Source organism: Dipodomys ordii, unplaced genomic scaffold (genome assembly GCF_000151885.1).
Source record: "Dipodomys ordii isolate 6190 unplaced genomic scaffold, Dord_2.0 Scaffold5, whole genome shotgun sequence".
NCBI classification, from domain to species: Eukaryota; Metazoa; Chordata; class Mammalia; order Rodentia; family Heteromyidae; genus Dipodomys; species Dipodomys ordii.
The window spans coordinates 18,206,856-18,233,734 of NW_012267221.1; the positions used below are offsets into that span (position 1 = coordinate 18,206,856).

The 26,879-nt window shown below is 36.0% G+C and overlaps 1 protein-coding gene across 1 annotated transcript in view; it reads left to right on the forward strand.

Annotated features, from left to right (window-relative positions):
* The window catches only part of Xirp2 (xin actin binding repeat containing 2), a 266,365-nt gene extending 240,460 nt beyond the window's left edge, over nt 1–25,905 (forward strand). The window contains exons 5-9 of the mRNA XM_013028501.1: nt 11,818–11,904; nt 12,233–12,305; nt 13,393–13,526; nt 14,122–23,473; nt 25,811–25,905. Coding sequence (XP_012883955.1) covers nt 11,818–11,904; nt 12,233–12,305; nt 13,393–13,526; nt 14,122–23,473; nt 25,811–25,905 — 9,741 coding nt within the window. The remainder of the gene's footprint in view (nt 1–11,817; nt 11,905–12,232; nt 12,306–13,392; nt 13,527–14,121; nt 23,474–25,810) is intronic.
* The last annotated feature ends 974 nt before the right edge of the window (nt 25,906–26,879 follow it).

Genomic DNA, 26,879 nt, shown 5'->3' on the forward strand with positions numbered 1-26,879 from the left:
GTGGTTCGTGGCCTGCCCAGGCAGGAAAGTCCATGAGACTCTTATCTCCAATTAACTACCAAAAAAGCCACAACAAAAGCTGTGGCTGAGGTTGTAGAGTGCCAGCCTTGAGCAAAAATAATAAGGGATAGCACTAGTAACAGTCAGGTTGTGGTCTTTTCTAAATCACTTAATGTAATGCCTGACATATATTAATTGTTCAGTAAACATGGGCTATTGTCATCAGTAAGTGTTACATTAAAGCCAACGGGAGACATAACCAACTAGTAATTATTCTATAATTAGTATATGATTCACCAAGTATTTTTTTCCTGTGTGAAAAGACAAACAAACTGCCTCACACCCTAGTATTCTTTTAAATCCTTTCTCAATAATTTCTCAGGAGTGAGGTAAATAATTCAAAATAAGCTTAAAATGAGTTTTCTTGCATATGCTTTGGGCATGTGTTGTAGAGGAGTCAATGGCACTAATGAGTGCATATTTTTCAATGATAATAGCATGAGTGTAACCTCATGTACAATTGAAGATGAGCTGGACATCTCAGAAAGCTGAAAAGACCAATCTGCATAAAGTTGCTCTCTACAGGTATACCATATCCCCAAATGTCATCATGAAAGCCAGTTTGTGAAAAGAAAAGTAAATGAATAGCATAGCATTTGCTTTTGATGATCGCTTTATTCATACTATTGTTACAAGATGTACTGAAAAGAACATAATGTAACAAATGTATAAATTTATTCAAGCAAAAGAGAAAAGGCTATATTACTTGAATAACAAAGTAAAAAAGGAGTTGGGAAAATAATGGGTTTTCTGCTTCTACTAGGATATTGTGCACAATTAGTTCTCAGCATATTTTAGTTGGTGTATAGAGGCAAAAGAAAGCAATCTGTAAAGTGAAGAAACCACCTCATGATACTTTATGATTTGTAGATTTAGAACAATGAAGACAGATATATTTCTACATGTGGCTTCATAAAACATAGGAAATGTTTGTCCAACATACAAAGCCATTACATGCAAATTCTAAGAAACAAGGACCTCTGCTTGCCAGTGAACTTTTTTTTAATCTGATAGCGGTTAGGACATTTTCCCATTTTCCTCTAAATAACCAGAGGTTACACATCAGCCTTTCACTAGTTCTGGTCTCAATGCCGTGGCTCTATGTAAACTCAGGTAAACATAGAAACAGCATAGCCCTCTCCTCAAGAAGAACATAAATAAGGCTCTTAGAAACACTAGACAAAACAGGCTTATACTAGTAAAATTAAAACTCTAATGATAAAGCTTTCTCTTTTTTTATCTTCCATATCTAGTCCTGTAGTCTGCTTATTTTCCATAGCTCATTCTCATGCCTAGGGTTGAGTAGACTTTGGTGATGGAAAGAACACAATCAGATTCACTGTTTAAAGCTGACTCAGAAGGCCAAGAATTTGCTAAATAAAACACAGTGGTCTCTACCAATTAGCATCCTTAACACACATGTGAGCTAGACCTGCCAGAGACGCTGTATGCAAAATTCATTTTGAGCTCAGTGACTAAACCTCATCCCAGTTTTTGAGTATGCCATCCAGAAAACCAGTTTTGCTCTGATAATAAGTATAACTTGGTTTTCCTTTTGATTACTTTTTAAGTGAAAATACAAACTTTGATCCAATTATGAATTTGTAAGTATATATCTCATAATCTAATTTTTTCTATACCCTTGCATTCATAACTGTCTTTTGCCACAATTTGATGCATTGCTTCATGACTGCCTGTCACATGTGCTTGGGGTTCTCTTGTTTAGTCTCACATCTCTGGTTAGTTCTCAGTTTCTAGCTGTGCTTCCTTGCTTCCCCCCCACATCCACCTTCCTATAGTTCTCTGGGTCATGGTTAGATACCACATTTCTTTGTACAAATGGAATCTATAGAATGATAATCTAAGAAAATTACCTTACTTCAAGTTGTGAGGTACATGAACTGCATTTACAAATGCCTACAGCAAGTACAGCAAAAACATAAAAACAGCTTATGAGAACTTGTATTTCTCAGGATGAAAGGTTGATTTTCTTGGTGACAAGTCACTAGTTCTTCCTTCCTCCCTTATGGTTGCACAACACTAATCAGCTATTTGGTCTAAAATTGCACCAATATTCCTCACAAAGCCCCTCTACCTCCTCGACTCCAGGCTTCTTTGTGCTTGAGCCTGAGAGTTGCAGAAATAGTGGTTTTTGTTTTTTGGTTTTTTTTTGGGGGGGGGAAGGTGTTTTTCTCTGTGTGTGTTTTGTCCGTCATGGGGCCTCAACTGTAGGCCTGGGTGCTGTCCCTGAGCTCTTCAGCTCAAGGCTAGCACTCTCCCACTTGAGCCACAGTCCCACTTCCAGCGTTTTCTGTTTATGTGGTACTAAGGAATTGAACCCAGAGCCTCATGCATGCAAGGCAAGCACTCTACATCTGAGCCACCTTCTCAGCTCCGGGATAGAGGTTTTCAATGGAAGTTCTGTCTGCTGGTTTCCACAATTCTCAGGGCTGAAACTGAGCATCTTTTCAAAATCCCTGACACATCACCTTCCAAGTCTGCCCTGACTATATAAGGATTTAGAAGCAGATCATCCTCGCTGTTTGGCTAGGTCACATAGTTTCAGTAGAGTAGAAACTCTGGGTACCAAAGCCCTCTTCCACATGGATTTATATACTGGAATTCCCTGCGTAGCTTGACTAGTTCTGATGAAATTTACTGGAGAATGATCAGAAGTGAGTGATTGTTTAGTTCTCCCAGTGATTCCAGTATGAACCGACTTTGGGTACCCAAGATTCATTGTTTGAAATGACCACTCACCTTTTCATTTCTAATCTAAAACTTGTCTTCTGCCTATCCCTGATACATTCACACCCTCTTTACAAAGATAGGTCTTTCTGCTCCTGTGTTCATATTTATTGCAGCCAAAGAATAGAGGACATTTGTGGAGAACACAATGAAGACAGGGCCTTATGGGACTGTGGTGAAAATCAGTATCAATCAGACCAACAGCTAATTTGTAGATACTCCAAATTCAATCAACATTTTTATTCAAAAGAAACCATATTGGAATAGTGGTTTTCATTATTAATTTGCTTTATTGTTATAGAGATGATGTACAGAGGGATTATAGTTACGTGAGTCAGGTAATGAGTGCAATTCCTTTCACTCAGTGTCTTCTGTTCTCTCGCCATATAAGTGGAATAGTGCTTTTGTGCATATAAATGATATGTTATATTACTAAAAATAAACTAAATAATAGAATGCTATAAGTTAAAGACATGTTAAAATATCAAACTGAGTAATTACAAGAAAACTAAAGTAAATTTAAAAAATTCTTTATTTTGTTAGAATGCTATTCCAATAATTACATAAAAACGGAGATCATACTCAATATTGAAAACTTTTTAGAACTTTATCTTCATAGAATTACACAACCTCTACAGTTAATGTATGTTGGCTATGTACCGTTGATTTTTGTATAACACTGATATTATTTTGTGAAAGACAGAGCGTTGTATTTAATTATAATTGAAAAACATAATTAACTTAATAAACAATGTTCATCATAATTCAGATGTTGACATAACTAAAACAATACCTTGGAAGATGTGTTGCTAAAATATAGACTGTCTTCTAGGGTCTACTAACATCAATCACATTACTTTTGACAGTTATACAATAACTGGTAACCTCTATTGTTCCCCGATGAAGTTGATGGTAATTGCTAATTGTCTTCTGAAGTGTAACTGGAATGTCTCAGTCATAGTTTCTTGCAATTTGCCATTTTTATATACTGCCATTTTCAGTCCTGGTTACAGAACCTGTGGTATATGTGTTATCGTGGCATTGAATAGAGGGTTTGTTTCCTCTCTCCCCTGGGAGAACAAACACTGCAGACCATTCCAGTAAGTTATTATAAAGGGCAAATTCATTCCTACCCATACTGTGCAGACACAGACAGTCTTTTGTGGAAGCACCATCTCCTGGGTAAATTAATATAGCCTGTATATTGACTGCATTCATTCAGAGTCAATTCCTTTGATGTTTTGAAAAAATAATTAATTGAACTAATCTTCCTGGCACTTCCCAGAGGTTTCAAAATATTGAAATGGAAGATAACCTGGACCTGACTGTGGGAAATCAAGGCTTCAGTGGATGATGCAAATATACGTAAATATCCTAAATTTACTGCTTTTCTTTCTGCAATTCATCTCATTCATTCTCCCAAATAGAATTTGTAGGAGCAATGTTTCCTCTACCAGAGCTCCTCTTTTTCATAATGGTACCGTGGGCCTGCTGTTTCTAAAGACCTATTTGTTCTTATAGAACACATTTTCAGTTTCATTTAGAAAAGACAAGTGCATTTACATTAATATCTTTCACTTCTTTAAAGTAAAATGAACTGGGATTGCTGTAGAAATGAAAGAATGGTGTGTTTTCATCACAGGGCTGAGTTGCTGGGGTAGGGACACCTGAATTCTTTACCCAAAGGCATACGATGACAGTACAGCAGCCCCTCAGCTCTTGAACAGTGATCTCAAAAGTACTTGATGCTGATAAAGAGGTGAAATCATTTTTTGTATCATAATGGAGGTTTATATACTTTATAAGAGGAAGTAGGCATTTAGTACAAGGTGAAATAGAAATGCTTTTCCCCCTCATTTTTCTAGGCAGAGTCTCATACTAAAAAAGCTTGATCTTTGGTAAATCACATTGGACATAATTCTAAAGTATAAACTTTCTTACAACTCAGTGAAACATATTGTATTTAAATTTTTTTATAATTAAGTTGCAATTCATATAAGTATCCATTCTTAGATTTTGGTATTTTGTGAGAAGCAAGGAAAATAAAACAACAAAAGAAACAATTAACATTGTAGAATCATTATGTTTGTAAAACATGAAATCTTCAAAACAATTTTTTGCACATTACTTTTATGAAAATGGTGTTTTCTGTCTGTATTTGACATCAGAGGCTATTATTAGCTCTTTCTGCTTCTTCCATATTTCTCAAAATAAACCTATCTTCATGAATCTTTGGAAATGACTGGATTGAATCAAGCTTGTCTATTCTTCAGTTAATGATTAATTTGCATAATTACAAACAAATTATGGTGCTAGAAAATACTGGAAAAATACACGGCCTAACAAAAGGAAGAGGCACTAAAGTTTCTTTCTTTAGAACTAGAGTGTGGTAAAGATATGTTTGAAATTCTCCAGCCTTTTTAGCTTCTTAATAAGTCACAGCATCACATAACAAGGAGTAGGATTACATCTTCTAACAACCTTTTCCTGGGATTATTATCTATCGTTCTCTTTTAAGTGATCTACCCAGAAATAGCAAAGAATGAGTTGTCCATCTACTTTATTTAGGAATGAGCAATGACCTGAGGCTACATCAGAATGGGGCTGGGGTATTCATAATAATGCAATTCTCTCTCTGTAATAAACTCCTCAGATTCATTACTTCTTTGATGGAGAAATCTGTATGTATGGAGATTTTCTTTGTAATGATGAAAATCTGAGCTTAATTCTACAATGCATTTTTAAAATTTTTTGTAAAGGTGATATACAGAAGGGTTACAGTTACAGAAGTCAGGTATTGAGTACATTTCTTTTTGAACAGTGTCACCCTTTTCCTCATTTTCTTGCAGTTTATTCCCTCCCAATCCTCTTTCTCCAAGTTATATACTTTATTTCCAACATAGTGTATAGTGAGTATCACAGCTGAATTAGTTTACCCTTTGTCCACTATTTCTGTGCTTCCCCCCCCTCCCCATATCAAATAAAATTATATACAAGACAAATGGTACAGAAATGAAACACAGTGACTAAAGGGGAAGAACAGAAGAAAAACAAACCCACAAAAGGTAAAATAAAAAGCCTCTTATTTTCATTTATTGGAGTCATTTCAATAAGCATCATTCTACATGATTATATACATGTAATCATTGAGCCTTGTCATCCTCTCCTAAGAATATTCTCCTTTATTCTCACTGTGTGAATGTTTAGAGTCCTGTTTAATTTATCATGTCCAAATGTAATATTTTGCCTTTCACTAACCATTGGATTTACTTGTAGATTTATAGGCATATTCTAAGCATTACAGATGAGGGAAACCATGCAACTTGCGTTTCTTTGGGTGTGGCTTATTGCACATAATATATTTTTCCCAATTTTTTCATTTCTTTACTAAGGGGGCAATATCATTCTTTCTGATGGAAACATAGAATTTCATTATGTGTATATACCACATTTTCTTGATCCATTTGTCAACTGAAGGGCATCTGGGTTGATTCCATATCTTGGCTAATGGTGAACAAGGCTGAAATGAACATGGTTATGCTGGTGGCTTCTGTGTGGCCTGGTTTGTGGTCAATTGGAAAAACAATCATTTAATATAATTTTATTCTCTGGTAAATTTCATTGATGCAGCCTCAAATTACTGTGATTCACTGTTGATATTTGTGCATTGTTGACTACTGATTCCTGAACCATTAGGAACATATGTGACACAAACTAGTTTGCAACAAATTGGTAATGATAATAAACATAAAATTAGCAATAATTTTCCCAGTTTTAACACATTATTATTTCATTCCAGAATAACCTTCTGACACAGATTTCAACTTTGCTTTTGTTCTGTTATTGTTTTTCAAAAAGAAGCATACATACAGAAGATGTACTTTATCTTCTCAAGGAAAATGAACAAAGTGAAACCCAGGAAGGCTGACCTATCTCTTTTATTTCTTTTTTTAGTTTCATTCAATTGATAATCATTAAATACTCTGGCAGGCACAAAGAATTCAATGATGAATATGACATTGTTTTGCCCTCAAGGAGCTCACTCTATCAGAACGACAGACAAATAACAAGTAATTACAAATGCAATGTGATAGATGCTGTGGTAGAAAACATTAAGAAGGCTCGCAGGGAAATAGAAAAGTTGTGATAAACTTTCAGCTGGGTGAAGGATGGTCAAGAGGTTCATCTGAAGGTGAAGACTGCTTCATCTGGGACTTGAAATAATTTTTCATTCATATAAGAATATTTTCTAGGCAAAAGTAAAACTTATGCAAAAGGTAAAAGAACATGATATATTTATGAATATAATGAAGAATAATGGAGCCATGAAGGTGGAGGTGTAGGCAGAGGACAGATAATAGAGGAAATGATATGCCATGTTAAAGAATCCATCCCTTATTCTCTGGCCATCAAGAACCATTGAAGAAATTTGAACAAAGGAGTAAGATGAATAGATATGCCTTGAAGAAAGATTATTGTGACTCTAAGAATTGATATAAAGGAGGTTCTGGCTGGATAGAAGAAGATAAATTAAGAAACTTCTGAAATAGTTTAGATCTAATATATGAGAACTTAAGTGGGTCAGAAGTTCTGGGGTAAAGAAGGCAGTGGCTCAGGGGGTATTTAAATAGCTTTAAATAGCATATTCCAGACATAGAAATCAATTATCTATTGCTAAGAGGTGGGAAGAATTACTCTATTTTCCTATCTTGGTTTCTGTTAATTAACATAAGAAGTCTCCTTCTTCTGGCTATCATTTTCTATATATTTTCATTTCCTTTTCAAACTATTATGCTGAATTTTACTGCTTTTAAAACTCTAGCTTCTTCTAATGTACTTTTATATTTATTTATATCCTAGTTTCTCTTTGATTTTAAGGTTCTTTCATCTAGGTTGAGTTGAAATATTATGCATACATATATCTTTAACATGTTTCTACATAAAACCTTCTAGGAAGCGTTTCTTATTTATTGCAAATTAAACATTTTTATGTAGGCTGCATTTTGTGTTTGTCAAATGAATGGTATTATTTATATAACTAATATGTTTGATGACCCAGTTGAGAGCTCAACGTTTATATATTATTTTTGTGACTCTTCTTTTGACTTTAGCTCTTTGGTTCTAGAATCTTAGAGAGGAAGAGGATAGTCAGAGTTCTAGAAGCTGAAGCTGTCTGTCATTGCTTTAGTCAGAAATCTCCCATGTGAAAACAAAGTGTTTTGTATATAATCTTACATTAAAAATGATACTGGATCTCTGTGGTAAATTATGACAAAAGCCTATTTTAATAAACAAAGAAATGAAGTTAACTAAATGACATATCTCTCAGGAAAATATGCAAAAATCTTCAATAATTCATGATCCTCCATCCACATCTCTTGTGTTCAGGGCATATCAAACTAAACTGAGCCTCTTTATAATAATGAATATAGGTATAATTTATAAACATGACATATTAGTAGGTATTTAGATAGACAACTGATAGATGATAGATATTTTTCAATGTGATAGGAAAATACTAGACATGTGTATTGACAGTCATAGGAAAGGGGAGAAAAATCAGAATATTAGCCCTATAAAGAAAACTCAGGAATGACCCCAGGAGTAAAATAATGCTTGAGACAAGCCTTCAGGAGTACAGTGAATGTGAGAAACTGAAGCACAAAACAAAAAAAGATCAAATTGGATATTACAACTTTCAGAATGTAATTTTAAAACTAGAGAAAACTTAAAGCAAAAGAAAATATTTTCATTTAAATATATGCAAATCAAGATAAAGACAATGTATCAACCTCGTATTTTTATGCTCCTCACTTAAAGCAAAGAACTGATTATTCCTTCAGTCATTAAACCCATCAACATTTTTTCCAGAAAAACTAGAATGTGTTGCATTTTATGTTTGCTTGACAAAGATGACATTAATATTAATATATCCTAACTTTGCAGTTTTAGTAAGAATGAGATTAATTATGGGTAAAATAGTTGCATTTCTGAGCATGAACTTCTATTTCTTCCACTCCAGTGAAACAGGTATCTACTATTCTGCCTCTTTCCTTATACATGTTTCTATTGAGTATACGTGTAAGAGTCACAATAAGACTGAGGCAAATTTATTAAGTATTTTTATTTTTCTCACTCTTACATTGGAATAAGTTTGAATTTTATTGATAAAAATTTACAATGTCTTTATCTGTAATGGTAGTACAGACATAAATTGGATAGTGAAAACATGAGCTATTTTCTGTCCTGAAAAATATCCTTAGATGTGTAAATCAGCAAGAGATACATTATAATATCTTAGCCTAATATATGAAATGATATCAGATTGATGCAAGCCATGTAAAAACCATAATATTGTTCTGCAATTATACAGCAATTTCTTTCTTTGATCTCAAATCAGAACATAAAATTATCTTTTTTTAATATGCCTACATGAGATAAAAAAGCAAAACAAAACAAAACACCAAGTTTAAGTGTGAGTTAATGATTTCTCCAAGATTACAATGTATGGAAAGCAGTTAGTACTCATCCCTTATTCCTGGTTACTAGTTAATCCATCAGTGAACAAAACAACGTTTTATCTCCTGCAGCCTGGTCTACATTAGATGTAATTTGCAACAACCAATTTCATGAATCACTTCCTGTGACTTTATGTGCAATGTTCTGACTAGAATTCTTTATTATATCTTATTTGTGAAGTTGAGTATTGAGAGTATTGTAATGATCTAACCTTTTCAAAATCCTATACTCTATATTGACACCAAAAGTTAGGAATAAATTCAGATTGGAAATCCAAATGAAACTTGCTGACAAATTGGAAACAGAATAAATAACAGAAACAAAATCTTACAATATTTTAATATTATTGCAACCAGGGGGCAGTAAAATTGATTCATTAATACTAACTTTTTTTTTGCCGATTGTGGGGCCTGAACTCTAGGCTTGGGTGCTGTCCCTCAGCTCTTTAGCTCAAGGCTACCACTTGAGCCACAGTGCCACTTCTGGCTTTTTCTGCTTATGTGGTGCTGAGGAATTTCGAACCCAGTGCCTCATGTATACAAGGCAAGCACTCTACCACTGAGCCACCTTCCCAGCTCCATCATTAATACTAACTTTGTAAATGAAAGTAGCAATTGCATTTCCTTTTGGTAATAGCATATAATGCTAAAGTAGAAACTTCAAACTATAAACAAAATATATGTACATTTGTACTGCTTGTGTATGATCTCCTGTGAGGATAGTATATTTATATTTTGTTTGTATTTATTTTAATAACTTATTTTACATAAGCATGCATATAAAGAAAGAATTGTACATAACATTGATGGACACATAATAAAGACTTCATTTTATGACCTTAAAAGCATAAAGCAGTAATGGAGGGAAAACAATATTTTCAAATTAAGGTCACACTAATGAGATTAGTTCTTTGTAAATATTTTATTTTAATCTACAGAGAAGTAATTTAGAAACCTTTCTAGGAAAGTATATTTATATCCATAGGAAGCACAGAATTTTTTTTCCACTTCAATAGATACACATTACTTTTTTTTTGTTGTTGTTGGTCGTGGGGCCTGAACTCTGGGCCTGGCCACTGTCCCTCAGATCTTCAGCTCAAGGCTAGTGCTCTACCACTTGAGCCACAGTGCCACTTCTGACTGTTTCTGCTTATGTGGTGCTGAGGAATCGAACCCAGGGCCTCATGTATGCAAGGCAAGCACTCTACCACTGAGCCACCTTCCCACCCTCACACTGCAAATTTTTGCCTCTCCAAAATTATAAAACTTGAAGCATGTAACCATTTTATATACTCCAAATATCCGAATGTTTTACATTTTAATACAGCTCTAGAAATTAAGTTCAGAGCTTTGTGGATACTACACAAAAGTATATCCACTGTGCTACGCCTACAGACCCACATTTCTTTTTCTTCATATACACATTCATGTCACTTAACTCTATTCCTTCAGTATGCCAACTGGTGACAGGTGGCAGAAAGTTAAATTGCTATGGATATCAGAAAGTTTGTTTGTTTTTGCGAATATGGTGTTTAATGTTGGGAAATGATAGTACTGTTGGCTTGAAAAGTGTGTTCCCTAAATGAAAAGACTGGTCACTGTTTTATCTTAGCCAAGTAGTATTTAGCCAACTAGAATGTAAACTCAGTGTTTTCAGATCTTCAGATTGCAAATGGAGAGGGGGGAAAAACACCATTTTCTGTAGTGTTAACAAATCTATAACCATATCATTGTGTGAGTTAAATAAAGCAAGTCAGTAGGCTACAGCAGGCAGGTAGGCTTGCAGAGACATGTTTCAGAAGTGATGATGTGCACCATAAGAAATATTCTGGTTCTGGTCATGATTTCTCTGTCTTTGGATATTTCACAGTCTACGTAACTTGTACTTTCTATTTCTCTGCATGTGACTATGAAAGACATAGAATAATCTCATTACATCCTTATAGAAGGAAAGATTTTTCACCAGTATACGTTGTCATTTGTACCTATGTATTTTTTCTGTCTGATATCTTCATTTATGATTGTTCCTTCCATCACAGTACTAATGGTTCCCTTCAATAAAACTTGATTAGGAGTCTTGGAATATAAAATCTGATTCTTTAAATTTAAAATACAGGACATGTAAATATAATTTTATACTTTTTTTAAGGAAATAAAGTATTTTTTTCATCATTCCATCCATGTTTTGTTTGAAAATTTGCTTATAACAAAATGGAAGTTGTAATAGAATTGATTAAAGGAAATCACTATTTTCATTAATTCATTCCTCATCCATTAAGTGAATTTTTATTAAATAAGCTTTTCTTTAACCAAAGCTATATGGCAAAAAACATAATCTAACAACATTGGAAGTATGTACGTCATACATTAGATCTAAAAAATTATTCTACAGAGAAAAATTCAGTCCTCAATGTAATGAGTTGTAACCTGAATTTTAGACTGTCCACATCTCCTCTGCTGTTGCTTTATTTGTTTGCTTCATTATTTTCAGGAGGTAATGCTTCGCAGTCAAGATATGAAAAGAAATGAACAAGAAACTTCCAAAAGACACGGAACTGATGTTCTCAAAACAGAAATGGTAACTATTTAAGAAAATAGGTCTTTCCAAATCATTTCCGGGACTGTATAGAGGTCCTGATTGTATTGTGAAGATTCACTTTTATTGACTCCCTACTTTTGAGTTAGATTTATTTTAAAATTAAAACAAATCCCAGAAGTATTATTGTACTTTTGGTGCCATTCATATGGTTTCTGTTAATACTTTAGCTGCTGAATTCAAATCAATGATAAAAACTTAACTAGCTTATCTCAGAGTAAAGTCTTAGATGAAAATTACTGTCAAATGAAGAATATTATTTGCATTGCTCAAATGTTTGTCATCTGAAAAAAATATCTTTATGCACAAGGTCTCCCATCTTGAAAAGCATGCTGAGGAGATAAACAAAACTTCTCAATTCCAGCAATATGTTCAAGAGACAGGTAAGTGTCTGGGATTATTGGCTCTGATATATCTGTCTCCTGTTTGAGTTTGGACGGAAGACTTCTGCAGTTCAGTTCTCCCTACTGAGTAAATTTGGGGCTTATGATTTATGGTCCCAAAGGGGTACAAGAACATTTTCCTGCACATAGTTAGATCTTGCCCATGGTAAGAGATGAAGTGGTTTCAAGGCCCTCTATTATCTGTTAGCCCTATGATGTATTCAGCCCAATGACCAAAAAGTGATGAAATAACCACTTGTAAGTTCCATTTTGCCCTAATGATATAGAATTAAACTCTGTGCTTTTCAGACTTCTAGACTTATCCAGATTTTATACTTATACTTTTCCAGATTGTATTAAGTTAATAATACATTTAAGCAATATTAAGGGCAGTTTACCAACTTACAGATAGGAGCTTAGGCTTTATGAAAATTTTAACAAAATTTCATAGATCAGGGAAAAGTTGTCTTGTAGGAGAAAGAGTTTTGCTATCCTAAAGAGATAAAAGGAAAGTTTTAATCTGTGTCACAAAATATCACTTAATTAATTATTGTTTACTTGATCCTACTGCCAAAGAAAGTAGGCTATCTATTATTCTTTTCTTTTGAGTATTTTTTATATTTTTTATATATTTTTATATATTTTTTATTGTGAAAATACCATACAGAGGGGTTACAATTACATGAGCAAGGTAATGAGCACATTTCTTAATAAGCATTGTTGCCTCCACCTTTGTTTCCCCTTCCCATCTCTCCCCCGCTCTGCACCAAACTTGTAAAGTTCATTTTTCGATATAACATCTTGTACATCTCATTGTTGCAATAGATTTTTTCCAGAGCCTAGCAGTATAAATTTTAGCAAATATCTCAATCCACCGATACCTATCAACATTTTTCTTCCTTTTCTTCCCTTCTTAATTTTTCTTGTTATAATCCTAAATTATTTTTTTATATTTCTAAATTATATATATATATATCTTAGTCTCATGTATCATTTAATCTATGTTTTTACATGCTTCTATTAGAACTGTTTTTTGTCAAAAAACTTTTTTCATATTATAATACCTCTTGTCCTCTTACGTTTATAGTGATTGACACACCCGAGGATGAAGAGATTCCTAAGGTTTCAACTAAGCTCTTAAAAGAGCAATTTGAAAAATCTGCCCAGGGTAAGGTCCTCTATGCTGACACAGAGACAACATCCCCAGCCAAGCAGATTAAGGTAAAGTAATTTCTCAACATAGAAAACATTAAGTGTAAAATCATATTAAGTGTAAAATCAGATTTCAATGTATAAAAATTAAAAGTTACTGAATCACAAGACATTTTCTCCCACAAGAAAAACTAACACTTTTTCTGTTCCATAAGGAAGATATTGATCTACATGAGAAAACAAGCAGAGTAAAAGCTTTTTCAATTCATCAAATGAGGAAAGAAAAAAAGATGTATGCTATAACGTCTATAACTAACATTAGATAAAGTAATTAAGTCAGCTTTAAATGTCAGATTCTTATTCCGTTCTGTTTCAAATTCCAAATATAATGAAAAAACCCTCAAAAGAACTTCAAGACTTTACTATTTCCCTGTAGATCACTGCACAGTACATTTAGTAAGGGGGGATATATTAAAGTACTGAGCACTGATGCATTAGACTTTATCTGCATGGATTATAGTAAAAGCAGGAAAGAGTGTCTTTATGTATTTCGATTCAGTGTTTTACCTGTTTCTCCAATGAAGATATCACAGTGGTCCTGTTTGTATGAGGGTAGCACCTCACTGTACTCATCTTTAAAACTTTGGTTTTCTTTTCCCTAAAGATCAAAAGTGAACATGAAGCAACTTTTAAACCGTCATCAGCTGTGGGCACGTCTTCTGCTTCTTACACATCAAGTAGCCAGGTGAAGGAAACATCAGCTTCAACCTACAGCGAATGTGGTGTTTCTTCCTCAAAGTCTGCACAAGTTAACGCCACACTTTCAAGAAAAATGGAAGAATTTCCTCCTCCCCCACCTGATGCACTTCAAACTCCAATAGATGTGACAGCATTTTCCCAGTCCCCTGAATTCCCCAGCCTTCCAAGCAAACTACCAATCCCCAAAGATTTATATTCCAAACAAAGAAATTTGTATGAATTGAATCGATTATATAAACACATCCATCCAGAGTTAAGAAAAAACTTAGAGAAAGCTTATATCAATGAGGTTTCTGAAATTGTATCTAGCCAAATGGAGTCGGGGAACTCGGCCACAGCAGATGTGCAGCAAGCCCGGTATGTTTTTGAAAACACAAATGACAGGTCTCAGAAAGATCTGAATTCAGATAGAGAATACTTGGAGTGGAATGAAATTCTGAAAGGGGAGGTGCAGTCCATAAGATGGATCTTTGAGAATCAGCCACTAGATTCTATCCACAATCATTCTCCAGAGCCAGGTAATGTTTCCAACAATACTGCTGACCACGAAATCATTGCTGGCAACGATGTGAAGTACACTACATGGATGTTTGAAACACAGCCCATAGATACACTGAGCATCCCTTCTTCTGTCACTGAAGTAAATGCTAAGAAAATTCCTGAGCTAGCCAAAGGTGATGTCCGCACAGCCCGGTGGATGTTTGAAACAAGGCCCTTGGATTCAATGAATAAAATGCATCAAAGTCAAGAAGAAGGTACATCAATGGTTACTAAGGACATAGTGGGAGGAGATGTTAAGACCGTCAGATATATGTTTGAGACCCAACAACTGGATCAACTTGGACAACTTCATTCCGTAGATGAGGTTAACTTATTGCAACTCAGGTCTGAGCTCAAAGAAATTAAAGGGAATGTTAAGAGAAGTATCAAATGTTTTGAGACCCAACCATTATATGTTCTTAGAGATGATTTTGGTCAAATGCTAGAGATTAAAACCGTTCACAGAGAAGATATTGAAAAGGGCGATGTAAGAACAGCACGTTGGATGTTTGAGACACAGCCCCTTGACACAATTAACAAGGAGATCACAGAAATTAAAGTTGTCCGGGGAATATCTATGGAAGAAAATGTCAAAGGTGGAGTGAGTAAGGCAAAGTGGTTATTTGAAACTCAACCTCTGGAGAAAATCAAAGAAGAGTCAGAAGAGGTCATCACTGAAAAAGAAAAAATAATAGGTGCAGATGTGTCCCATAAGTGCTGGATGTTTGAAACACAGCCATTAGACATTCTAAAAGAAGTTTCTGAGGCAGAGCCTGTATCACCTGAAGAGATAGTAGGGGGTGATGTACAAACCACCAAGCACCTATTTGAAACACTGCCAATAGAGGCTATAAAAGACAGTGCTGATGTAGGGAAGCTTCAAAAAATCACTGCCTCTGAAGAAGAAAGAGGAGATGTTAGACATCAAAAATGGATTTTTGAGACCCAACCGCTGGAAGAGATCAGAGAAAATAAAAAAGAGTACACACATACAGTGAAACTTGAAGAAGTTGACAGAGGAGATGTCAGGAAATATACACACATCTTTGAATCGAACAACTTAGTTAAACTTGATGCATCACATAAAATAGAAGTGGAAGGAGTCACACAAGGTTCTGTGGAATGGAATAAATCTCTCTTTGAGACGACACCACTGTATGCTATTCAAGATCATCTTGGACAATATCATCAAGTAAAGACAGTCCAACAAGAAGAAATCCTACGAGGTGATGTGAGAAGTTGCAGATGGCTTTTTGAAACAAGGCCCATTGACCAGTTTGATGAAAGTCTTCATAAGTTTCAGATAATTAGAGGAATATCTGCCCAAGAAATGCAGGCAGGAAATGTGAAATCTGCTAAATGGTTGTTTGAAACCCAACCTCTTGATTCAATTAAATATTTTAATAACATAGAAGAAACAGACAGCAAATCTGAGCAAGCTATAGATATTGTCAAAGGTGATGTCAAGACCTGTAAATGGCTTTTCGAAACCCAGCCAATGGAATCTCTTTACGAAAAGGTTTCATTAATGACTGACCGAGAGGAAATTCATAAGGGAGATGTCAAAACTTGTACTTGGCTCTTTGAAACTAAGCCACTTGATACCATAAAAAATGACTCTGAAACAACTGCAAAATTGCAAACTGTGAAACAGGATGATGTTCATGGTGGCGATGTTCGTACAGCATGTCTTCTTTTTGAAACAGAAAATTTGGACAGCATACAAGGAGAGGAAGGAAAGGAAATCAAGCCTCCGGAAATGGATATCCAAGCTGGGGATGTCTCCAGCATGACGTATAAATTTGAAAGTCAGTCTTTAGACTCCATCAGTTCTAGTTCAGCAGAAGTTCTGAAACAAATCAAAACTCTAAAATCTGAAGATATTCAGAAAGGCAATGTTTTAAACTGTAGGTGGCTGTTTGAAAACCAACCTCTTGATTTGATCAAAGAAAGTCAAGAAGGTGACGGACTGGTTAAGACAGTGACAGACATACAAGGTGGAGATGTGAGAAGGGGATGCTTTATTTTTGAGACTTATTCTTTAGATGAGATTAAAAAAGAATCTGACTATATCAGCACCAAGAAAACAATCACTGATGAAGCAATAAAGGGTGATGTAAAAAATTACAGAATGCTATTTGAAACCCAGCCTCTATATGCTATTCAGGATCAAGAAGGCTGTTATCATGAAGTAACAACTGTGAAAAAAGAAGAAGTAATTCATGGAGATGTTCGGAGAACAAGGTGGCTTTTTGAAACAAAGCCTCTAGACTCAATTAATGAATCAGGAAATGTGTATGTTATTAAGTCAGTCACACAAGAGGATATTCAGAAAGGAGACGTTAGTTCTGTCAGATACAGATTTGAAACCCAGCCATTGGATCAGATTTCAGAAGAATCACACAATATTGTGCCCACTGTTGATAATATTCAAGGTGGCAACGTGAAGTCAAGCAAACGATTCTTTGAGTCTGAACATGGTGGTCAGAATAATTATATAAGAACAGTAAGTGTCAATGAAATACAAAAGGGCAGTGTTAAAACATCCACCTGGTTATTCGAAACCCGCACTATGGAGGAGCTGAGAGGAGAAGGGTCAGAATACAAAAATGTCAAGACAGTCACCCAGGAAGAAATGCAGAAGGGTGACGTGAAGCAGGCAGTGTGGCTTTTTGAAAACCAAACGTTGGATTCTATTAAGGAAACAGATGAAAACACCACAACACTGACCAAGGAAGAAATTCCTCTTTCTGATGTGAAGACAACTACTTGGCTATTTGAAACCACACCTATGCATGCCTTCAGTGAAAATCGGATTGAAAGGGTAGAGATTATTGGCAAAAGCATTAAAGAAACACTAGCAGATCTTTACTCTCAAAAAGTTATTGAGTCTCCTGGGATTATCATAGAAGCTGATGAAGTTGGGGATGTCCGAATGGCAAAATACAAGCTAATGAACCAGACATCTCCTGAGATACAGAAAGAAGAGGTCATCAGAGTTGATCTCAGAAATATAGTCATGAATTTGCTTTCCCAAAGAGACTATATAAAAAATAAGATATTGGTTAGTGAAGAGGAGAAAGGAAATGTTAACTTGACCAAATCACAATTATTAAATACATCAACAAAATTTCATGCTGAAAAGGAAGAGATAGTGAGAGGTGATGTACAACAAGCCATAAAAAACCTGTTCTCAGAGGAAAAGTCAGCAAAGAAAGGGATTGTAATTCAGGAAGATGAAAGAGGAGATATTAACATGACAATCTATTGTCTTCTGCATGAAAATCCTAATGACACAATCAAGCGTGAAGAAGTAATAGGAGGTGATGTGAAACATACTATTCACCATTTAGTCTCCTCTGCATCAAATAGCAAAGTCTCTGAAAGGGCTAAAATTGACACTTCTGAGAGAGGAAATGTTCAATTTTTCACAACATGCATAGAAACAGGAGCTTTGGATTATCTCAAACAACTCCAGACAGGTTCAGATGAAGCATTAACAACTAGGAAGCTGGAAGAAGAGGATGGAATAATCTCTGGTGATGTTGAGGGGACAAAACTGTTACTAAAGAAAAGGCAGCCTCAGGTTGAACGAACTGTTAATGAAACTGACATCATCCCCGGAGATGTCCAGAATACAGTTAAAGTTTTTATGACAGAGCCTCAGAGTACATCTGATCTGATACCCAAAGAAGAAATTATAAAAGATGATCTGAAATCAACCCTGAATTCCCTCAACCAGGCTATAAATAAAAAAACAGTGGCTAAAACGGAAGAAATTATAAAAGGTGACATGATGGCCACACTGAAGTCACTCAAAGAATCAAGTGACAGATGGAAGGAATCAAATCGACAGTCCAATGTCAACCCTCCAGACATTGAGCAAACTATTGAGTGCCTTGAAAAGGCTACAAATACCAAGACAGAAATCCTGAAAAGGGAGATTATTCGAGATGATCTTGAAATATCATTAAAGTCTTTGCAAGAAGCACACAGAGCTTTCAAAGAGGTAAATAAAGAAGGTATAATGAAAAAGAATGTCCAAACTGGAATGGTAGGGTTCTCAGAAAGGGAGAACACAGAGACTCATCAGATGGCTAAACAGAGGGACCAAAAAAGTGTTTTTCAGCCAAGGCCAGGACTATTGGAACCAGCAACTGCGTGGCAAGTGGAAGCAGACATTGCCAAAGAAACTACAGGCAACACTGGTCATGGGATTTTAACGAAAGGAAGAACTGACATTACTATTCCAAGTGCCCCAAAAGGTACTGTAAAGATAGTCATAGATCGTGAACAAAACAATGATGCTCTTGAGAAAAGCCTTAGAAGAATAGGTAATTCACAATACAAAGCTATGGCAAATGTGTTGGAAAGAGGTGATGAAATAGGTGTCTGGACTGAGACCACCACCGAACAGCAACTTAACAATGAGCAAATGAACAAACAATTAACCTCATCTATGCCAAGGAAGAGAAACCAAAAGGCTATGGAAACAGAGACTATGAGAAACCTCCAAAAGGATGATATCTATAACTCCACCCAGTGTATTGATAAAACACTTGGAACACAACACATTCAAAACTGCAAAATGAAGAATAACCATCAAAAGACTGAGGCTTCCCATTCATGGGCTCCTAAAAATACCACAAATGCTAAATTATCGATAGAGACTCAAAACTGCACATGCAGTCCCAGCCAGCATCCAGTCAACCAGCCAGTTGGAGAAAAATATGAGGTGACAAGGGACTTTCAGAACCACACTCTCTTCAAGCGAGAAAATCAATATTCTAATGCAGATACAAAGAAAAATAACATGAACCTTCGACCTTTGCCTGTAAATCAAGACATATCAAATGTAACAGAAGTGAAAACCGACAGTAAACATTACAATAAATTCAAGGTAACTGACAAAGAACACAAAACCGATGTCCATCTGGAAAGCCAGGACTTTTTAATGAAGACAAATACTTCCGAAGAATTAAAAATGGCAATGGAAAGGTCTTTTAATCCAATCAACCTTAACCCTGAAAATAATGTAAAAGAAAGTGAGTGCTCCCTTCCACCTCCATCTCCACCTCCTCCTCCGCCTTCCAATGCATCATCTGAAATTGAATTTCCTCTTCCTCCTCCACCTGCTTTAATGCTGTTGCATGAAAAAAATGAGTTTCCTCCCTCATCATCCACCGAGAAGATAAGAACTGACTTTGAAAGTGTCCCTGGCCTACCTCTTCCTCCTCCTCCACCAGTAGGTGAGAAATCTGAAAGAGAATGTCTATCCATGCTTCCTCCCTCTCCCCCTTCTCCCGCTCCATCTCAATCAGCACATCCTCTTTCCACCTCTGTTCCAGAAAAGCAGAGTGAAGCATTCATGCATCGATATTCCCCAGAAGAAGCCTCAAGATCTCAGCAAACTCATTCTCAGGCGAAAATCACCAGAAGAAAATCACCACCACCCACGTTGCCCAAACCCAAACTACCGAAGCAACTTGAAGCAAAAATGAACTATCTTTCCTCAAAAGTTGAATCGGAAAGTTCTCTATCTGATATGCAAAGCAAAACTACTCTCTCAGAGCATCAGAAACAAACAATGATGGCAACTGGCTGGGAACACAGAGAGACAAATCAGGAGGTACTCAGAAAGAGTCTTGATGAAAGAAAACAACTATCTATTGACTCTGTCAAGTCTCTCTCACAGTCAGTTCTAACATCTTCAGTCATCAAAGGAAAAGAGACAGCACCTCTCATAAAATCCCACTCATTTCCATCAAGTTCAGAACAACAAAGTCCAAAGCCTTATGTGAGAAAATTTAAGACACCTTTAATGATTGCAGAAGAAAAATACAAACAACAAAGAAATGAGCTTGAAAAGCAGAGACAGGAGAATTCTCATTACAACATTGTCAAAGCAGAAAGCCAAAATCAAAGTGTATCTGAGTTGGAGAAGAAAATGCTGATAAAAACAACAAACACAGAGGACTCTCTAGCCAGAATGGATACAGAGCTTCCTATGGTCAAATTCAACCCAGATTCCCAAAGCAATGCTGCAGTTCTAGACATATGCTCTGACAGCCAACACTCCATGACTTCAGCAGTGACAGCTGCTACCAAGAAGCTCCAGGATGTTCTAGCAGCCTCCAAAGATAAAAGTAATATGAAAAAGGAAGTTCTACAGAACTCAAGGGATATTGTACAATTGAATTCAGCTTGTGAAATTAACCAGGTTCAACAAGAACCCTGGGCACAGCAAATACAACAGGAGAAGTATCAGAAGCAGTTCCGCTTGTCCCAATGCAAGGCAGTTTCTCCAAGTTTCAAAGTCAAAACCATTAAACTTCCAACTCCATTGAATGAAACAGACCACAGCTTTGGAAGTTGCATAAAACAATCTGAAGTTGAGGCTCAGACCACTACCAAACAACTGCATCAGGAAACTAAGAAAACTCAAACAAGCACAGAATACAAAAATGAGTCTGTGGCTGAAAAATATCGTCAACTACCTAAGAAGGAAAAAAGAATGACAGTATCAATGCCTTCAAAATCTGCAGAGAAATGTCATGACAGCAACCTCCAGAAAACTGCTGAGATGACAAGTGAATTTAGGCAATCTGTGAGAGAGAAGCTTCCAGGGGATAAAGGAAATAATCAGGGACTATCAATAATGAGTCTAAATGAACAGAGATTAATAGATGAAAGACAACAAATATGTTTGAAGAAAAAGTCAGAACCAAAGGTAGTACAACAACAAATGACTGATGTTGAGTCACAGACTAGGAGTTTTCAGCAAACACAAATGCAGACTTCTGAAAGTACAGCTGAACATAACAAATTGTCCACACCGTATAATACACTTCAGGAAACAAAATGTGTCAGAGGCAAGGACACACCACAGAAACAAGTCTTTTCTGAGACTAAAGATTCAAAGCAAGAGATTACACAGAACAAATCTTCATTTTCCTCTGTGAAAGAATCCCAGCAGGAAGATGGAAAAGCTGCCATAAATATACTGGAATTCTTGAGAAAACGTGAAGAAATACAAGAGGTCTTGTCAAGAATAAAACAGTTTGAAGCAGAACCAAATAAAAACAGTCTTAAAACCTTTCAGACACTGTTAAATATTATTCCCTCCTGGCTGGTAAGTGAAGAAAGAAGAGACCATGGGATTCAGATGTCCATGGAGAATAATTTAGAAAAAATCAAAGAAGAAATAATGCATATTAAAACCCAAGCTGAAGACAGGCTTGTGTCCTGTGAAGATATAATTCAGTCCGCCATGATGGCCTCCAAATCAGGAAAGCAGGAAACAAGAAGGCATAAGCCTGCTAGCCTTAATGACACATCATTCAAAGTGCTGAATGTTAATGCCAACTCTAATATAAACAGGAAACAGAAAGAACATAAAATCATAGAAGAAAAAATAGCTCACCATCAAGTAGAAACGCATCATGAAGCAATTGCTCAAGATCATGAACAAAAACATCAGGAAAGGAAGCTAGAGAACAGCAAGATTTCTCCTCCCTCTTTAAAAACTCCCCCACCATCACCCACTTTCATAACGATTGAATCCACTCGAAGACCAGAAACATCCTCCAAGGAAGAGCTTTCTCAAGCCTCTAAAAAGGAGAACTGTCCTGAACCCTCACCAAGAGGATCCATGGTGCAAACACCTGGAACTCAAAAAGCAAACACCTCCCCTTCTCCACCCCGGAGTCGCTCTGAACAACTTGTCAAACTCAAAGACACCACGGCAAAGTTATCCAGGGGGACCATCCCAGGTCCTCCAGTGACCCCAGTTCCAATTGTAGAGAAGAGGTCTGAAATTGTCATGTCTCCTGCAACTCTGCGTCGTCAAATTAAGATAGAGAAGCGAGGTGGGGACTCTCCACCTACAATCACCATACCTGTACATGTAAATCCTGTGGGCAGTGGATCCTTCAGGGAATCCGTGGGAGCTCAGGAGGAAGTGAGGAGAGTAGAGCAAAGGGAGATGTATGTTCACAAGGATGGAGTCAATGCCGGGGACAGCCTCATGCCTGATAGCCAGAGCTACGACGCGGTGGAAATCATCCGCAGGGTCGAGGGGCCTCGCCTGTCAGAACACACCCAGAGATATGAAGCTGCCAATCGAACGGTTCAAAGGGCCGAGAACTTCGTCAAGGAGCGTGAAAATGAAATGGACAGATGGTTCAGGGAATTTGAGAATGGCCCAGTTTTTGAAGCAAAATCAGAGAAGAGAGTCTATGCCAATGGAGACGCACACCATAACAGACAACAAGAGGGTCGTGCATTCTGTAAGGACGAATTTGGATCTCTACTAAACCGTCATTTTGCAGGCTTTGCTTACAAACAGCCTAGGGAACGGCAAGAAACAGTTTCTGTGCAGCAGCCCAGGGTTTGCTCTGACACGAGGTCTGTGAGCGAACGCTTCTCAGGCATTGAGACCTTTGAGAGCCAAACTGTGGGCTCAATGACAGCGTCCTCATCGCTTAGGTCAGAGGCTGGCAAGTCAGCCCTCGACTTCAAGCACGCTCCTCCAACCTATGAAGATGTTATCGCTGGCCACATCTTAGATATCGCTGATTCACCTAAAGAACGCAGGAGGGATTTTCAAGAGACATGGCAGGAAAGTGGGACGGTTTTTGAAAGCCTGGGATATAAAGCATCAGATGTATCCACCACGGAGATGAGGAGCGCTTTCCAGGAGTCTGCCTTTATAAGTGGTAAAGGAGCCTGAAGAGCGGGAAGGGCGATTAACCCACCTACAGCTCTCCCTGCATGGTTCGCAACTAACTGTGTGGAAATAACCACGTATGGCATCCTAAAACTAATGGTCTCCCCTGTACACTAATACCTTCTTCAGTCTGCTTTCTTTCCAATGGCATTGTGTGAGAATAATAAAACCTATCAAATAGAATATTAAAACCTATATTTGTCAAGGTAAATGAGGCTTTGCATTACATAGCAAATACGTAAATAGTTGTTGTGATTAGTAATTACACTACCGTATACATAAGTAGCTTAGATTACAGGGCATTATTATTTCACTTATTTGTTTAGGACAATATTAGGTGATAATTCTTTGGCCTAATATTGATGAATTTTAATGGCATATTTAATTGGTTTCTACACTAAATTTAATACGACTTAGTAATCCAAGAAAGGGCTCACATGTTAACGATTTTTTTAAATTGATATGTATCTCTGGTATAAGTGTAGACTTGGAGTAGATATTTTATATATTTCACCGGTACTGATTTAGATAAAGTTTATCTTTCTCTGATGTTATATGTGTGGTTTCCTAACTGATTTTTTTACCTTCCTAAAGACAGATTAAGTTACAACTAATTTGACCTTACAGATGAACATAAAAAATACATATTGAAACTAGATTAGGTCCAAAAATGTGAAAATTAAATCATATAATCTCATGACATGGACTTTTAACATGAAAATAGAGCTGATTTTGTTGTATTTCACTGCTTTTTACAACTAATGACTCTTCATGGTAGATGTATTTGACATAATGTGCATCCTTAATATAGCCCATTCTATTAGACACGTTGTAAGAATAGTAAGCTTAAAAAATAAGAACTGCTGAAATTCATAATTATGCTTGTCTTTTATTTGTAACACAAGTATCTAGTTTATTGGGTTACTATGGTTTCTTAATAGACTGCTTCTGATATAATTAAACAATGCTGTCTAATTAATTTCAAATGTTCATTTTCTGCTAACATCACTTAAAAACATAGAAAATAAAAATAAATACTGTTAAATATAAAAATTTGTTCCCCCAGAACCAAATAATCAAGAAATTACTCTCACTACTGTAGACTGAGTATCTAAGACACTAAACTATACTTATGTTTTATAAAGGACTATAAGTATGCTTGCTCTTACAGGTAACTAGTGTAAAAACTTAATTATTCTCACATGATAACTATAAGGATCAAAAGGAATATTAAGTCATCTTTCTGTGTCAGTGGTAAACCACAACACAATTACTGGTTAGTCATGTAACCAACTATTATTTACAGAGATTAACACTTACATGAACAAAGAAGGGATGGATTATACGACAACTATGAAAAGCAGATGTGAGACCCCAAAGACTAAAATCTAAAGCCATTTAGATTGAGAAAAAGGCCCCTGAAAATTTTCACATATTCCAGTTCCATTATGTAGAGTTAAAAAGTATTGGTATCACAAATCTAACTTGATAAGAGACTAATAAAACAAATGTAAAATGACCTTGGCTTAAAAAATACCTATGTACTGGGGCTGGGAAGGTGGCTGAGTGGTAGAGCGCTTGCCTTGCATGCCTGAGGCCCTGGGTTCGATTCCCAGCACCACATAAGCAAAAAGAAAAAAGCCGGAAGTGGTGCTGTGGCTAGAGAGCTAGCCTTGAGCTGAAGAGCTGAGGGACAGCACCCAGGCTCAGAGTTCAGGCCCCACGACCGGACCCAAAAAAAAAATAGCTGTGTACTTTAGAAAGATTTATCCAGAATGCTTCAAAACAATGACAATGTTGGAACAAGTTATCATAAATCTATATATGTATGGAAAGCTCAGTTTCTTAAAATGATAAGGTTTTTTTCTCAGGGTTCTCCATGGCTGAGTTTTAGATAGATAGACAGATAGATAGATAGATAGATAGATAGATAGATAGATAGATAGATAGATAGATAGATAGATAGATAGATAGATAGATAGATGGATAGATAGATAGATAGAGATAGAGATATTACATTAAATGGTAATGAGGATATTTTGCTTATATATAATTACTTAAAATGAAATTTTAATGTTTAGACACATTTGACACATTACACTAATTTTGATCATTGTACCAGATCCTCCAAACTAATGACAACATCGTCTTCATTCAGAAAAGCAGCATGAAGATAATTGTCTTAGGGTTTTCCACTTCATTTGCATGGCTAATTAAAATATTTGTTTTTTTCATGTCTTTAACATTGTAATTGAGGATAGATATATATGTCATATATCATATATATATATAATACATACAAGCTTTTGTAAATTTTTATTTTTAGAAACTGCCTCTCCAAGACAAGGAAATATGTATACTTTGTCAAAAGACAGTTTACCCAATGGAGTGCCTAGTAGCAGACAAGCAGAGTTTTCATAAGTCCTGCTTTCGATGTCACCATTGCAACAGTAAACTGAGGTAAAAATGTTTTGTGCCCCATGGAACAAATATTCAAAGATCTTTCAATGTACACACAATATCATATCTCTAGGGAGATGCAGTATTTTCCAGATTAAGCTGCTATCACCAGTTAATACCACTGCACAAAGGGATTTGCTCATGCTCTGTTTTTATCACTTGGGTTAGCTAGACCATTTCTCCTTTTGGAAGTTTGCTTTTCTGATCAAATCAAGAGGTACCCTTTATTTAAACATAAAAATTACATGGCTAAGAAAACTTCAAAATTATGGTGGAATCCAGTATTTTCAAATTCGCATTTTAGTCTAAAGTCTGAACTCTAGAGAAGGAATTGGTAATAATTTTCTGTTCAGAGCAGATAATAAGTATTTTTGCTTTGTAGGATAGGCTCTTTCTATACTTACTCAGTTTCCATTGATGTGCAAGAATAAAGAAAAAGATGAATGTGTCTCTAACTGAATAGACCTAGCTGTGTTTCTAGTAAAATCTTGAATATGATAGCCACTGAAAAGTTAGTTTTCCCATATTAAAACTAAAATATATATAAATTAAAAATAAAATTTAGAGTATCAGAGGAACCTTTTTATTCTCTAAAACAATGGAAGTACCCTGTCAACACAGTTCCAAATGCACACATTTTCCAAATCTCTTGAAGAAAACGCATTTAAACTAATGTGACACTCAGTATGACTGTAGGTTGAGATGCTAAAATGGGACTTATTTGCTGAATCTGATGTGAATCTCTCAGATTCTGGCTTTCCTGATTTTAATTGACACTGTCAAACATCCTTCATTGTGACATCCTTTTCCCTTGGTTTCCATGACAGCACAGGATATTTTTTTTCTTATTTCTGAGTTTTCTGTCTAAAGCACCTATGTGGGTGACTCTCTTTGTAACAACATGTTAGACTTCCCCAGAATCCTGTTATGGGAAT